The sequence below is a fragment of the Puntigrus tetrazona genome, unplaced genomic scaffold (genome assembly GCF_018831695.1).
Source record: "Puntigrus tetrazona isolate hp1 unplaced genomic scaffold, ASM1883169v1 S000000001, whole genome shotgun sequence".
Lineage (NCBI taxonomy): Eukaryota > Metazoa > Chordata > Actinopteri > Cypriniformes > Cyprinidae > Puntigrus > Puntigrus tetrazona.
The window spans coordinates 2,503,609-2,519,195 of record NW_025047681.1 but is presented as its reverse complement, the minus strand read 5'-3'; the positions used below and the strand labels follow the sequence as shown (position 1 = coordinate 2,519,195).

General features: G+C 39.7%; 2 protein-coding genes across 50 annotated transcripts in view; one reads left to right on the top strand and one right to left on the bottom strand.

Moving 5' to 3' along the window:
- LOC122331512 (trichohyalin-like) overlaps positions 1-15,587 on the bottom strand; it is a 590,129-nt gene that overhangs the window by 496,074 nt on the left and 78,468 nt on the right. The gene's annotated exons all lie outside the window — the stretch shown is intronic.
- LOC122331534 (heat shock 70 kDa protein 12A-like) lies at positions 9,509-13,176 on the top strand. The gene is given in 5 exon segments (XM_043229018.1): positions 9,509-9,816; positions 9,989-10,213; positions 10,330-10,504; positions 11,761-12,339; positions 12,342-13,176. Coding segments are annotated over 5 exon segments (1,746 nt in total). The 5' UTR covers positions 9,509-9,531; the 3' UTR covers positions 12,824-13,176.

The window sequence follows — 15,587 nt, the reverse complement described above, 5'->3', positions numbered from 1 at the left end:
GTCTACATAGTGCGTCACCTTGCCGGTCCCTAGTAAGGGATTGAGTACATCTGCCACAGCAGATGAACAGCAGCTACGGCCTCTGGCTTGATGCAGTATTGTTTTTGAGGGGGATGGGCTCTCGCTCGATGCATAATTCAAAGTCAATGAGGCTGCAGTCGTGCTATGCTTATTGATGAGAAGTTTGACCGGATCTGTATTGGTTATGGACATAATGCTTGCATCGTGGGAAGGGAGGCAATTTTTTGTTGTTTTATTAGTTTGCAATTCAATCTGCTTTTCAAAGCAGCTTATCACAAAGCCATGTTTTGACATAATGTCCATTCCCAATACAGTACCTTCACTATTATTTGGTAAATACTTGTGAATATTTGTGCAAGAACAGGCTGCACCGGTATCAATAAGAATGTTAGCTAGCTGGCCTCCAAGGCTAGCTTTAATTTTGGTTCGGTTGCCGCTCTTGATGATGCTTCCTAGGGTGAGGGAGGCCACGCACCCCTATTGTGTCAGGACAGACGAGCAGACCCCTTTGCAGAAGGAAAACAGTTTATTTAAACAAATAAGGGTTTTGTGCAATAGTCCAACAAAAAGGTGAAACAGCTGGCAGTCGACTCCAGCCACAATCCCAGCTGCAGAGGAGGTGAAGGATAGCTCATCAAACTGACTCAATTCAATGGGACGAAGGGTGAACCAGACCCAACCGGTGGGGCAGGAAAGGTGGCCGGTCAAAGCAGTCACTGAGAAGCCTCCCGCTGTAGCCACATCCAGCATCCACCCGCTAGAGGACCGAGACAGGTACTGGCACCCGAAGGTCCTCAGTGAGAGGAGAGTACTGAGCTGGGTAAAAGGTGAACTGGAGAGATGGGCTCCCATCTCTCCAGTTCAATAAGACGGGGGAAAACGAGAAACTAACAAAACAAAAAGTCAAAAAGACAAAAAACAGCACTAACTAGACTGGAAACAGGACTAAGACTGGACAAACAAAAATCTGATCAAACCAGCAAACTGGGGTTCAGAGTCAGAATGAACTAACATCAAACGACGAACTGACAAAGGACAGAAAATACAAGGAGATTAAGTAGGGAGGATAATTGACAGAAATGGGGTGCAGGAGTGTGAAACAATTAGGGTTAACAAGAGGGGAGGAGTTAACAGCAAAGCAATGGAGAGCTGTCAAAACAAAGGCCATGTGCTCCAGGACAACAAAACACAAACACAACAGGCCACTGCCAACCCCTGACATATTGGGGATTGCTTTTATTCCCTTGGTTTTCCATCAGAGCTTTTAATGCTTTAATGAACTCTAATATCAGCTTGCGGCCCTCTTCATCAGTTCTGAAATGTATTTACTGGTTTTGGAATTTGTGGCACTGCTGAGCGATGTGGCCTGGCTTTTTACAATGAAAATAGCAAATTAGTGATTGTCCTTTTGGATCGTACTTATCTCCCTCTGCTAACCATTGTGTGTTACTTGCTTGTGCCTTGATTCTATTTTGGTAGCCCACCCTACCAATGATCTAAATGTATTTACAGGTGGATCAGCTCAGTGAAGCAACGCTTGTTGTATATGGGGACGAGAATTATTTTTAAGAAGTTGGAGTAAAACTTCATGGTCACACTGTGCGTCCTCTAATCCTGAATGTAAACCCATAAATGCTCTGCATATACTTCAAATGCCTCTCTGTTAGCCTGTTTTGTTTCCATAATTTTGCTCCACTCAGCATGCGTCGGTCCCCTCAATTCTAAGAGCATCTCTCTCAACACCGCATTTTCATCTTAACCTTCGCCTTTGACTATAACCTCGCCAGTTCTTAGCGCAGTTGGCATCTTTGGTTTTAATTCATCTGGAGTGGTGAGAAGAGCTATTTGCCAGACGTCCCTTACCTCTGAATTGTATACGGACGCTTGCAGCATTAAGTTGTCCCAGTAGGGTTGGAAAGGGCCTTTTCTAGGCATCATTCCCACAACTTCGTTATGCTTAGAACATTCCTCACAAGTTAGGGTGGGGCTAATGGTAGTCACTTCATCATCTGCATTTGTCAGAGTTTTGAGTACAGCAACTCGTATGGATTTGGAGGAACTTATGCCAGATTTAACTCGCGTATCCCCGCACTGCCTCATTGTAGCTTTTTCTCGAGATTTGTGTCTCTAATTTGTGTTGCTCTGTCTTGCCCAAATTTGCTTGTCATACGCTGCTGCTTCGACCTGAGCCTGAAGATTTTTTAGCTCTTGCGATCACGCGGCCTCTATGTCTCTAATATTGGTTATAACACGTTAATTTTCCGCAATTGATGCCAAATCATTGCGTCGGAGCAGATAAACGATAGCAACAAAGAGTTTTCTATATTTACGTTTGGTTTCCAATCTACGTCCTTCTGTAGAATACCAAGCTAAAATTTGATCGTTGGTCCAGTTGAAATCTACCCCACTTTTACGCAGGCGGAAAAGAATATGTAACGCAAGGGTTTCCATCACATCTCTGTCCACACTTGAACTGCCGTTTCCCTGATAAGCCATTGTGTATTGCTAATCTCAGTTTACCCGGATTTTTACGGTCTCCGGCTGTCACTGGGTATGTCGACCCGATCTACAAATGTGTCTATATGGGTGTGCCTATACTTTCCCTCAAGACTTTCTAGAAAGATAAACAAACAAACTTACCGGAACAGTTGAAGACAGAGAAGGAGAAGATCAAACCTCATGCCCTTGCTTGGATCGTTCTTTGGGATCTGAATTGTTGCGTCGTAAGACATCACTCGCCTATGACTGGGAGATCACGTCGGGGTCACCACTTTGTAAGAGTCCACCCACCGACCAGAATCCAGTGGCTGGTTGAAGGCTGTATGCGTGTAGACTCTTTCTGGCGCTTCTGCAAAATCACTTATATTTATTAACCTTTTGTTTCCCCAATTTTAGTACTGACCTTATATAATTTGATCTGACTCCAATTTCCGTGATTCTGACTATATACATTTTAATGTTACTGCTGATCCCGATCTGGCTACAGAATAGCGCCTTGTTGTGTTTTGTCACTTTCCTTATATACTCAGATCAGACAAAGAGATCCCAAATGTAGTTGTATAAACCTTTTGGTGTTTAGGTTCCCATGCTCCAGTGTCACACCTGGCTGTAACACATTCAGAGACCCAAAAGGAGGGCACACCTCCTTCTCAACAGAACACAGTTCTACCAAGTTCTTAATCTTCTCCATAATATAAGTGATTACTGTGAAATTGAGACCAATTTACCAATCGCACTGAGACCTTTCAAATGAGACCAAACATGAAAGTGAAGAACAATAAGACACATGATCTATAATGCCTTGTTCCTAATGAACTTTAAACCAACTCATTTTGGGCAGTGGGGGGGGAAGCAGGAAGAGGTGAGGAGGGTGTCATAAAGGCAACAGGGGGGTGGTGTTGTTTATTCTCTTTTGAAGTCCTTTTGTTCCTTTGGATATCCCTTCTCAGATTAGTCTTATTGCATTTACAGGTTTTGATTCACCTTCTTACAAATTAAAACATTGAAACATGAGGAGCCGAATTCCACAAAGAGGCCTCAAGACAACAGCATCATAAATCTGTCCATGATACCCAAGGTTTATGTCGAAAACCATAATATGCTAATCACTCATTGTGTATGTCATTTGAATAACTATTAAATGGTCTATAGGGACATACAACACAAATTTTAATGTTTAAATTTTTTAATAAATATCTATCTTGAAAATTGCTGCTTCAATTTTCAGTTTTGCAAGTTAAAACCTTAGTCTTGTTTGGAGCCCTGATTCGCTCTGATTATGAGAAATGCGAATGAAATTTGGCAAGTGGTTAACGCATCCCAAGCTACTCCCCGTCATACGGTTATAATAGGCGACAGGTGCAACCCCTCGTCAATGTTTTGCTTTGGATCTGACTGCTTGCATGATTGCTGCTTTCACTAGGGACATTTGCAGCTATAAAGCAGGTGCAAGTACTAAAATGCATGAGGGTAGTACCAACCCGAGGTTGATGCAGGAACTGTGTTCATCAACTAAAGTCACAGCATAGTCCCTCTGGAAGGCAATGGCCACACTTGTGGGCCAAGAGTGCCATCTATGGCTCAGCCTGATTGGGATGTGGAACAATGACAAAGTTTGCTTGGTTGATGCCCCATCCCCAGACTGTGCTATTAGGCCTGCCATCTCCTCCTCTGGAGTCACCTGCGGTTCAAAGTAAGCCTTCTCGTGCAGATACTCAAAGGTCAGGGAGGATGAGAAACAGGTCCTGCTGGTTGCACCATTCTGGCTCACCAGACCTGATTTTTCGGATTCATGCTTCTTGTGGCAGCCCCTCCTTGGTGCGTATCTCTGAGAAGGACCCCCACTAACAGGTGTACGACACCCTGTGCACCTGCTTCTGGATCTTTAGAACCTTCACATGTGACTACAAGGCAGGCCTATCCACTGAAGTGGATTGTTTTCTGCCTCCCATAGATGCTTGAATGGGGTAGTGCTTTCTTTTCAGCATGACGCTTATTTCTTTTTGGCCCTGTAACCATGGATAGTGGTTATATAGCGGCCATTATGGATTTCACTGCAGGAGCTTTCACTCAACGTAGAGATCCAGATCCTGTTCATTATATTATTGACACTTTCAGCTGTATATTGATTCTGATGAAGAAAATGGCAAAGACCTAGAAATAGTATGTTACCATGGAGGTTACTGGGCCATCTCCTCCACACCAGGTCTCGTCAGAGTATTAACCAGGCCTTTGAACTCCATTTCCTTTACTGCCTCTTACCTGGGGCTGAGTACGCACAACTATCCCCATCACCATGCCTTGTGCTCATTAGTTGCCCTATTTAAATGGACTAGTCTAGGATGTCTTGATTTGCTACGGTGATCATTTCTGAGCATTTATTTTTGTATTAACCTGCCTTGTTACCGACCATGGACTGTTTATCCTACTCTCTGATTGTTCTTTGCCTGCCCCTGACCTTCTGCTCATCTGTTCTGATTTTTGGATTGTCTCCCTTGCAATGTTTGCCGTTGTTTTGAATGACTGAAAAAAGAAACTGAGTGAATCATATTGTTCATTTGTGAGCTGTTTTGAGTTTTCATTTATTTATTTTTCGTCTTTCCTGTTTTTTTTCCTAGTTACAAATATGCATTGCATTGCTTTTTCTGGTTTTGTCTTTTATATTCAATTCAATTCAATTCAATTCAAGTTTATTTGTATAGCGCTTTTTACAATGGCTATTGTTCCAAAGCAGCTGCTCAAAAGCAAATCATTACACAACAAAAGCAAATCATTACACAGACAAAAGCAAATCACTACACAGCAGGATGAATTACAATACAAGAAAATTCAAGATAGAATTAGTCCAGACGGAAAGGTTAAGTTTTCCTCGACGTCATTGCAGGAAGGTCATCTCCTCACTGGGTCCACTGGAGGCTCGGTATTTAGATGCCTCGGGATGTGCATCCCGAGGTGCAGACAAAAGGATAATTAGCGTAGCGGCCATTCAAACTATTGGGAATCACAATGTACTGTAGCATAGGTTTATGTGAATCTTTATGAGTATGCTTTGCTAAAAAGATATGTCTTTAGCCTAGACTTAAACTGAGAGAGTGTGTCTGATCCCCAAACATTAGCAGGAAGGTTATTCCAGAGTTTGGGTGCCAAATGTGAAAATGCTCGACCACCTTTAGTGGACTTTGCTATACGAGGAACTACCAGGAGCCCTGAGTTTTGAGATCTTAAAGAGCGTGACGGGTTGTAGCGAGACAGAAGGCTGGTCAGATAAATGGGGGCTAAACCATTTAGAGCCTTGTAGGTCAGTAACAGTACTTTATAATCAATTCAGAAATTAACAGGCAGCCAGTGCAGGGAGGATAAAACTGGGGTTATATGATCATATTTCCTTGTCCTGGTAAGAACTCGAGCGGCTGCGTTTTGCACTAACTGAAGCTTGTTTATTGAAGATGCTGGACAACCAGCAAGCAGCGCATTACAGTAATCCAGTCTAGATGTCATGAACGCATGAACTAGCTTTTCTGCATCTGAGAGAGAGAGCATGTGTCTGAGTTTAGCAATATTTCTAAGTTGAAAGTAGGCAGATTTTGTAACATGAGTGATATGGTGTTCGAAGGACAGGTTGCTGTCCAATATCACACCCAAGTCTTTAACTGTCAGAGTAACGTTTATATCACATCCATCTAATTGTAGTTTGAGCTCAGAAATTTGCTGTAAACATGAATTTGTTCCGATAAGAAGCACCTCTGTTTTATTAGTTCAATAGAAGAAAATTTCTAGTCATCCAGTCTTTTATGTCTTTAACACGCTCTGTTAATTTAGACATTTTTGATAACTCATCAGGCTTAGATGAAATGTATAGCTGTGTGTCATCTGCATAACAGTGGAAATTAACCCTGTGCTTTCTAATAATGTTCCCCAGGGGCAGCATGTATATAGAGAACAGTAAGGGGCCTAAAACTGATCCTTGAGGCACACCACACTTTGGGCGTTATACTAGAGCGGTCTCCATTTATATCTACAAATTGATAACGGTCTGATAGGTATGATTTAAACCACTTTAAAGCCTGTCCCTGTACACCAGTGGTGTTTAAACGCTCCAGGAGAATATTATGATCTATAGTGTCAAATGCAGCAGTGAGATCCAATAAAACGAGTAGCGAGACGCAGCCTCGGTCGGAGGATAAGAGCAGGTCATTAGTGATTTTAACTAATGCAGTTTCTGTGCTATGGTGCGGTCTAAAACCTGACTGAAACTCCTCATAGATGTCATTCATCTTTAAGAAAGAGCATAACTGCGCTGACACAACTTTTTCTAATATTTTTGATATAAATGGGAGATTTGATATCGGTCTGTAGTTAGATAGTTCATTAGGATCAAATTGTGGTTTTTTGATCACATATGACACAGTAATTCTGCTCTACCTAAATTAACCTAGAGTTTTGGTGCATTATCAAGAGATTAAAAACTGTAGTTGGTTAATCTGGCTAAGAAGAGTAAATGCAGTAGGCTGTTACACATAGCTTATGCCTCGCAACCTTTGAGAGGACCTGAGCGAGTGTACTCAGCATCAGAGAAGGAGTGCTTGGCGGTGGTGTGGGCTGTCAAGAGATGGGGACATTATCTGGGAGGCAGGTACTTTGTAGTGGTAACAGACCATGCTGCATTGACATGGGTGTTTAATCATCCAAAAAACCATCATCAAGACTTGAGAGGTGGACAATCAGACTACAAGGATTCAATTTTGTGGTTCACTACAGAAAAGGAGTGAGTAACGTAGTGCCAAATGCTCTTGTAAACATCAGCCAGAGTCCAACATCATTATGATAACAGTAAATGTCAGTGCGCAGATGATGCAATGAGGGTACATTTTATTGTAAAAATTGGCTTTTTATACCAAAGTGTTAATGACGGTCAGAAAGGACAAAAGTGGTGGTTCCTGATGTTTTTAAGAACTCATTTTTGTGTTATGCACACGACAGTTCATTAACCAGACATTTAGGAAGTTTTAAAACACTCATGAGATTGCTTGACTTTGCATATTGGACGACTATATGGAAAGATGTGTGGAAGTACTGCAAAGAATGCACAATTTGTCAGCAACACTCTTTTCGGTGGTGTGCTTTCAGATACGTCAGGAAGTTTTTTTGGGGGGGGATCTCCAAACATCAGGAAACAAGAAACAGATAAGACTATTTTGACTTGTAGGTTTTCATCTGTGCATTTGTCCTTTTACATTTTTTTGAGAAGATATATAAAAGCATCAGGTCTAAATGGGGTAATTAAAAATGTGAAGGGAAATATTACATATTCTCAGCTCTTCGATACATCTTATTCCTTTTTGTAAAAGTAACAACAATGAGAAGTGTTACAGATGTGTTCCACCTCCCTTTGGGCAGGATATGGCCTCCATAGCATCCTTCTCTAGAAGGCTCATCCCTTTGTTCTGGCAACTGTAACAACAAATAGGAAGATTTGAAGGAATCTACATTGAAGGTTAAAATCCCTTCTCTTAATCCCTTCGCTTACTACTGCACCACTGGAGCAGGTGAAACCCTGCTGCGGAGGAAACAAACAAGAGGCTTTGAGTAGGACTCTTTAGATATCTTTTACTCATAATGAACAAAAAAATAATAATTCCAAGAACCAGAGTACAATCTTAGAGTCATCGCACAGGAACAGCCACAAAGGAACTCAAAAAAACACTTCTTGATTGTAAGGTCTGAATGTAATCCCAAAAGAAAAACTTCCCTTAAACATCAGGCAGGGGAAAAGTGGCGCACACACACAAAAAAGAACAAAAAAAAACAAAAGCTCTGACCACAACTGACTGATGACAACATACTCCAACAGAAATCAGGACTGAACAAGAACAATAGGCAATCAGACATTTAAATAAGGTTGGTCATTAAGAGTGATTGAGAACAGGTGTGCTACGAGTCTCTAACAATAAGGTGATCTAGGGCAAAAAGGGGTGAACCCAGGGAATTTCAGGCAGAACATAACACAAAAGTGTTGTATTGTATACTATTGTATACATTTTTAATTAAAACAATAGAATAAGAGGAAAAAGTTACCAATTAAATAAAATCTGTATTAACATAACTCATTTGCACTACAGAGAGTACAGAAGAGCCCAAAAATGGCTTGTAGGTATTGTAGGCTTGTATCTAATGAATGAGAGTGAGTCTTAATGAATGGCCAATAGGATTGCTATAAGTAATCAATAAATTCGTAAAAAAAAAAAAACAGGTGGGTTTGAATGGAGATGTAAGAACATGTCAGATGCAAGTTTGTTTTAAAGTATTTTAATTGAAAAATTAGGCAACACTGTTCTAGTCAGAACTGTAAGTCACATGATATTAACCTTTTGTTTTTTGAATGTGAATTGAAGGTGAATTATAAATGAACGCGTTTCCGCCTGTCACAAAATTGTTATGCACATGCTTTTTTAAGTGGGTGTATGCAAATCCTTTACCTTTCCTAGTGGGTATACAGCACATACCTGCACATCAACTAGACAACACTACTAGATGACTTTTTCATTTAGGAAAGTTCCTGGTGTAGTGTTTGCTATATGGAATGCAAAAACTTTAAAGCTCAGTATCTCAACACCACTCAGAATGCAGATACAACCTTTTAATTACCAGGCAACAAATTGTTAATGTACAAAATTGGACGTATTACATAGTATATGTATAAATTGTAACATTAAAGTGATTGATTGTAGAGGAGCAATAAACTTAAAAATACACAATTTGTGAAAAATATAAATATAAATCAGCTAATTTAGATTAATATATATTTAACCAAATAATATGAATCCTCCCAAAGGTTGCTACTGTTATGATGATCATTCGTTATGAATGTCTACTTTATAGTTTTAGAAGAGCTGCCCATTCTTGTGGGAGGATAAACAAAAGTGAAAGCAGATTTTCTGAATATAAATAAGAGAGGACTGTACTGATTAAGAAAGTAAAATCTCTTAAACACAGCGAGTCTCTTATAACACAATGGCACATTTTCTTTACATTGCTATAGATTTTGGAACATCATACAGTGGATATGCCTTCAGCTTTAAGACTGATAAACGTATAGAACAAATTAGGATTCCTTCCTGGGGTATGAAGCAAAGTCTAAAAACCTTCAAAACCCCCACCTGCATTTTGTTTGATGAAGAACAGAACTTCAAGAAGTTTGGTTATGATGCCATGCAAGCATACACCATGTTGATGAAAAATGAAGAAGCAAAGAAACACTATCTATTTGAACACTTCAAAATGGAGCTGTATGATAAAGTAAGTACTTCTTTGGTATGATACTCTAAAAGTAAGTATTTGTAATTATTATTGTTATTGTTGTCCATTTTAGGTTTACATTACATACCATATTATTTATCTGTGAATGAAAGATTAATTTGATGCACTTTCATTGAGTAACATTAATGTAATAAACACTTTTGTTGTAAAGGAAATCCACAGAGGTTTGATGATCACAGAATCAAATGGGAAAACAATGAAGGCTATAAAGGTTTTCTCTGAGAGTCTGCGATACCTGAAGGATCATGCACTGGACAAAATTGAACAAAACACTGAAGGACGAATGTTCATTGCATCTGATGTGACGTGGGTGTTAACAGTTCCTGCTATCTGGCATGCGGCAGCTAAACAATTCATGAGAGAAGCAGCTGTTGAGGTGACTTAAAATGTGAACATTAGATACTTATTAAAACTCATCATGTACACATAAAAGTACATTTACTTGTTCTTCTGTAAGACAGAATAAATGAAATGAAAATATTAATCATGCAGGCAGGTCTTGTGACAGATTCTACACCTGAAAGACTCATCTTTGCTCTGGAACCAGAGGCTGCGTCTGTGTTCTGTAAGCAGCTACCAAGTGATGGTTTCATAGCAGAAGGAGAGGATTGTGAAGACAAATTGGAGCAGAAACCAGGAAGCCAGTACATGGTTGTAGATTGTGGAGGTACACTGCTAAAATTCCTGTAAAATCCTTTCCTTTAAAAGTCTTATTTCAGTTGCTTTCATCTAAGGCTATAGATGTAGTCAGCGGGGGTTCTTGTGTTTCTCTTTTCTTCAGTGTTCATTAGTAATGCTCACACATCACTTAATTAAACACGTAATTATCTCATTAACTAACTAACTTAACACTAGTGATTTTGTAATTCAACAGATGCAAAAAATTCTTGGTAACTCTTTAGATTACAGTTTACAGTTTAGATCAGCATTGTACTGAAATAACTGCACTCTCTAAAAATGTATTGCATTACTTTAACTGGTAATTGAATTACTATTTTATTGTATTACTAATTTAATGGATTACTAATTAATCAATTGCTTAGTAATTGAAATGTAAAATGTGTATTGATTCTATATACTGTATATTTTATGATGTGTGTGCGTGTATATATGTACCGTAAATTCTGGACTATAAAGCGCACCTGCATATAAACCGCATCCGCTCTATTTAAAAAAGTTTTGCTCTTCCCGCTGCCTCCTCCAGCGTCTCACCATAGACTCATTGACGCTAAGCTTCCGAGCAGCAGCGCGTCTTCCTTCTTGTATAGCGAGATCGATGGCCTTCAACCTAAAACTTGCATCATACGAACTTCTTCGTGTGGGTTCCATGATGAAGGGGTGAGGATTTGAAAAGATAGAGTTTGACAGGATTGGTAATTTGTCGTCCTTCTATCCGCTTCTACCGAATTATATCTGCTAAAGAGGAACTAGCGTATTCTTCTTGAACTAGCGTATTCTTCTTTGCATTTATTTTGTCTTAGTTTTGATTCTAATTCCAGCTAGAGCGCCCCTAGCGGTGGAAAAAATCTGCAGAATAGCCGCACCTTTGTATAAGCCGCATGGTCCAAAACCTATGAAAAAAGTAGCGGCTTATAGTCCAGAATTTACAGTATATATATTTGTGTGTGTAATATTATTTATTACTATTATTATTATTGTTATCATTAGTATGATATTATTAGTATTATTAGTACGTCATATGCTATGGTGTATGTGTTCTGAGGTGCACTCTTGTCATAAATTACTCAAGGCGCACACATTTAAAAGTGTATAGGTGGCGCTGTCACCCACTTCTGAAACCCATATCAGACGTAAATTTTCACCTGTTCTGATGCGTTTGTGATTTTCAAGTGTTTTTTATTATATTATATATATACAGTATATATAGAGTAATGTTTGTATTCTTTTTCTTGTATCTTGCAGGTGGTACTATTGACATAACGGTCCATGAGGTGCTGCACGATGGCAAACTGAAGGAGCTGCATGCTGCAACAGGAAATGACATGGGTGGACAGTCAGTAGACAAGAATGTCATATATTGTTTTAAAGACATTTTCACAGAAGAAATTTTTGAGAAATTTGAGAAGGAATACCCAAGTGAAGCACTTAAACTGAAGTATGACATTGCACTTATAAAATCTTGTGATGATGTTGTGAGGATTTCATGTCCTAGCAGCTTACAAACACTCGCTAAAGATAAACAAAGCATGGAAAGTTATTTTGAGGATGTTCAGGGAGTAGAGTGGGATGATGGTGGAATATTCATTGAACAGGAAAAGCTAAAAAGCTTCTTTGATACCAGCTTGAGTGCTATAGAAAGCACAATTAAACAGATCCTTAAAAACACAGAGCTGAAGATTGAGTACATGTTGTTGGTGGGAGGCTATGCTCAGTGTTCTTTTCTGAGGAAATTCATGAAGAAACGATTTGGCAGCGTATACAAAGTACTTTGCCCTGTTGAACCTCAACCAGTAATTTTAAAGGGAGCGATCCTGTATATCCCGTGGATCCCGTGGTTAAAACTCGTATTAGTGCTCTCACATATGGGTTCTGTATATGTGAAATATTTGATGAAACCAAACACAAGGACAAAAGCAAATATAGAAACACAGAAGGAAAATTGTTCTGTGATGTCTGCTTTGACCAGCTTGTCAGCAGAGGAGAGTCAGTTGGATGTGAAGAAGTCCGTACTTTCATAAGAAGCCCAGCAGATCCACTACAAACAGAGGTAAAAATAACATTTTACAGCTCTGGAAGACAAAAAGTAAAGTTTGTCGATGAATGGGGAGTAGAAGAGATTGGTTCTTTATCAGTTAACATGCCTATCGCTTGCATAGGCACAAAGCGACAGGTCAGGTTGGAGATCAAATTTGGCTCCACTGAAATGCAGGCAACTGCTACTGATTTAGGATCAGGTGAAACAAGAACAACCAAACTGGACTTCATGAGTGAACAAATCCATGGCCACAATAAAATATGTGACTGAATACAGTACAAAAAACAACTTCATAGCCTGAGTATCACATTTGATCAAATCAAAATATCTAATTAGCCTTATGTCCCCAATATACTTCAAATGAAATCAAAGAATGAACTGAAATGATGTCCTTTCGAACAAATTCTGGCCAAAACAATTCTTGTTTTGAGTTCATTTTGGCAGGTCGAAAATTTGGACCATGTGTTCTTGTATACCACAAGTAACCTCCACACTCTGAGCTTATGCATTTATGAATTTTAACCTGTTTGAAAACTCAGTGTGAGGGTTAAGTGATTGATATTTGTTTGGGTTTATGAAATTGCATATGTTAATGTGTTAGATTAGGTTATATGTCTTAGGCTTATCCAATAAAACCTTATTTTTATTGAAATCAGAAGTATCTTGTGTTTTGTACTTACAAACTTCACGAGAGTAATTGTGTGACTGAATCAATCATATCAAAATGTTTGGGTTATTTTCTAAATTTTGTTCAGGTGGCGCTATAATGATGACTCTAGAAGTCTTCATTTGATGGATTCTCGCTCTGCGCTACGATCCATCAAAGTCGGTCGCAATGCAAAGTCAATGTTATTTTTCGGCCGATTTTTCGTCCATTGTACAATCATCGTACACCAGAACGCTTATAAAAGTCATAGCACACCTTTCCTCAATATCCCGCACAATTTGACGCCTGTTTCTTGGGTCTGTGTTGAAAACTGCGGGACAAGTTACACAACGAAATTTGTACGGAATCTATTATAATAAGTAAGAATAAGTATGAGGAATAGTAATAGTGTGCTTCGCCTTTCAAGGCAAGCACCACTAATAAGCTTAAGTAGCAGATCAGTAGGTTGGCTTTCTCAATGCATGTTTCTTATTTTAATTATTGGAACTGAGCAATAAAGAGTGACACTGCAAGAAAAGACACATTTCTGGGATAAATTGGACAATATAATTTAAATGAAACTTAAAGTGTAGGAATCTTTTTGAAATTGACTCAGCTTCACTTTTCCACTTACCTGACTTGCTGCTGTAACGGAAGCAGACACACACAGGAGGTAGGTAAAACAATAATAAGGTTTATATGCACAGATGAGCATGGAAGGTTTATGGCATAGGAATCTGATGAGTATTTTGTCCTTAGAAAGTTATTGACTGGAATCACAGCGATTCTGAGAACAGTTCTTATCTTTTCCAGGAATTAGGAGTACAGGGAAGATGAAGGAGATAATATGTAAACATACCCTGGATATAAACCGGGGTCTGCGGTCAGATACAATGTCTTCAGGGAGCCTGAACAACCAGAGTACTTGATTAAACAGCAGATTCGCTGTTTCCAGGGCGATGGGCAAACCTTTGAAGGTAACACTTGTATCCTAGTAATTGTGGATTGATTCTCCAAGTTCTGGCATTTATTACCCTTCAGTGGATAGTAGATCTGTAATGAAATCCACTCTTAGGTTTGACCAAGGGCGATTTGGGATTGGCAGGGGACTTTCAACCTGGGGGGCAGCCCAACGGATTATCAGGAGCTAACACAGAGTTCATCAGGAACGATGTTCTCAGAATTCTCCTGGCATCTCTAAGGCATTGCAGATTCTTATGATCCATCCATACTATGAAGGGATGTGCAGTGCCTTTTAGCCAATGCCTCCACACACTTTGTTGTTGATGTCATAGTTTATTTCCACTGGGCTGAGCTTCCTGGAGAAGTAGGCACATGGATGGAGTCAAGCTGGTTTACCCTGCTGCTGGAACAATATGGCTCCTACCAAAGTAATGGATGCATCAGCCTCTACAATGAAAGCGACTGATTAGGGTTTATGAGGAGCGGTGCATTTGTAAATGATTGTTTCAATGTGGTGAAAGATTGGGATGCTGCTGGAGTCCAGGACAGAGACATCAAAGGGCAGAAGATGATGCTAAATGTATTGATAAAGCAACAATAGAAATGAGCAAATTCTATTTATCTTTGGAATTCGTTCACAGAGGTGAGTTCTGGCCAGAACTTTACCCCCATCCATCCACACGCCTCTGGAGTTGATGACGTACCCCAGAAACTGTACTGAGGGGAGACAAAAGGTGCATTTCTCAGCTTTCAGGAACAATTGGTATTCGCGTAGCCTCTGGAGTACCCCTGTAACGTGTCCTTGGTGTTCCATCAGACTCTTGGAGTAGATCAGTCTTGTGATCTGTAGTTTATGCATATTTTTTGTGGCCAAGAATGACGGAGGATTATAGAATCCTCCGACCTTCTTGACCACAAAAAAAAAAACTGTTAGCAGCAGGGGAAGTAGAAGGGCAGATGTAATCCTCCTCGAGCACCTCCTTCACATACTCCTCCCTGGGGGTAAGTTCAGGGAGCGAGAGTGGGCTCACCCGGTATGAGATTGAGGGCATAGTCCCTTGACCAGTGTGGTGGTGATTTGGTCGCTGTCTTGGGGCAGAATACATCTCTAATATTCTGGTATATCCACTGACTGCTTCGCCAGGAGAACTTTCAATGGATGTGGAACTGATCTGTAAACTTCGAGGAGCAGTTAACAGCAAACAAGTAAAACATTCTTGATAGGCAAGTCCTAAAGTGGACGAACTTTAGGACTTCCCTAAAGCTGTTTAGGGCAGCTGTTGTTTTGTTTGCAAAAAAACATGTTAATTAATAAACACGTCTTAATAGTCCAAAAGCATGCAATTAGAAAGAAACACTGAAACAATACAATAGCACAAAGTGTTCCTTTCGAGTAATCCAGTGATTTCAGATGGACTTGTTTCC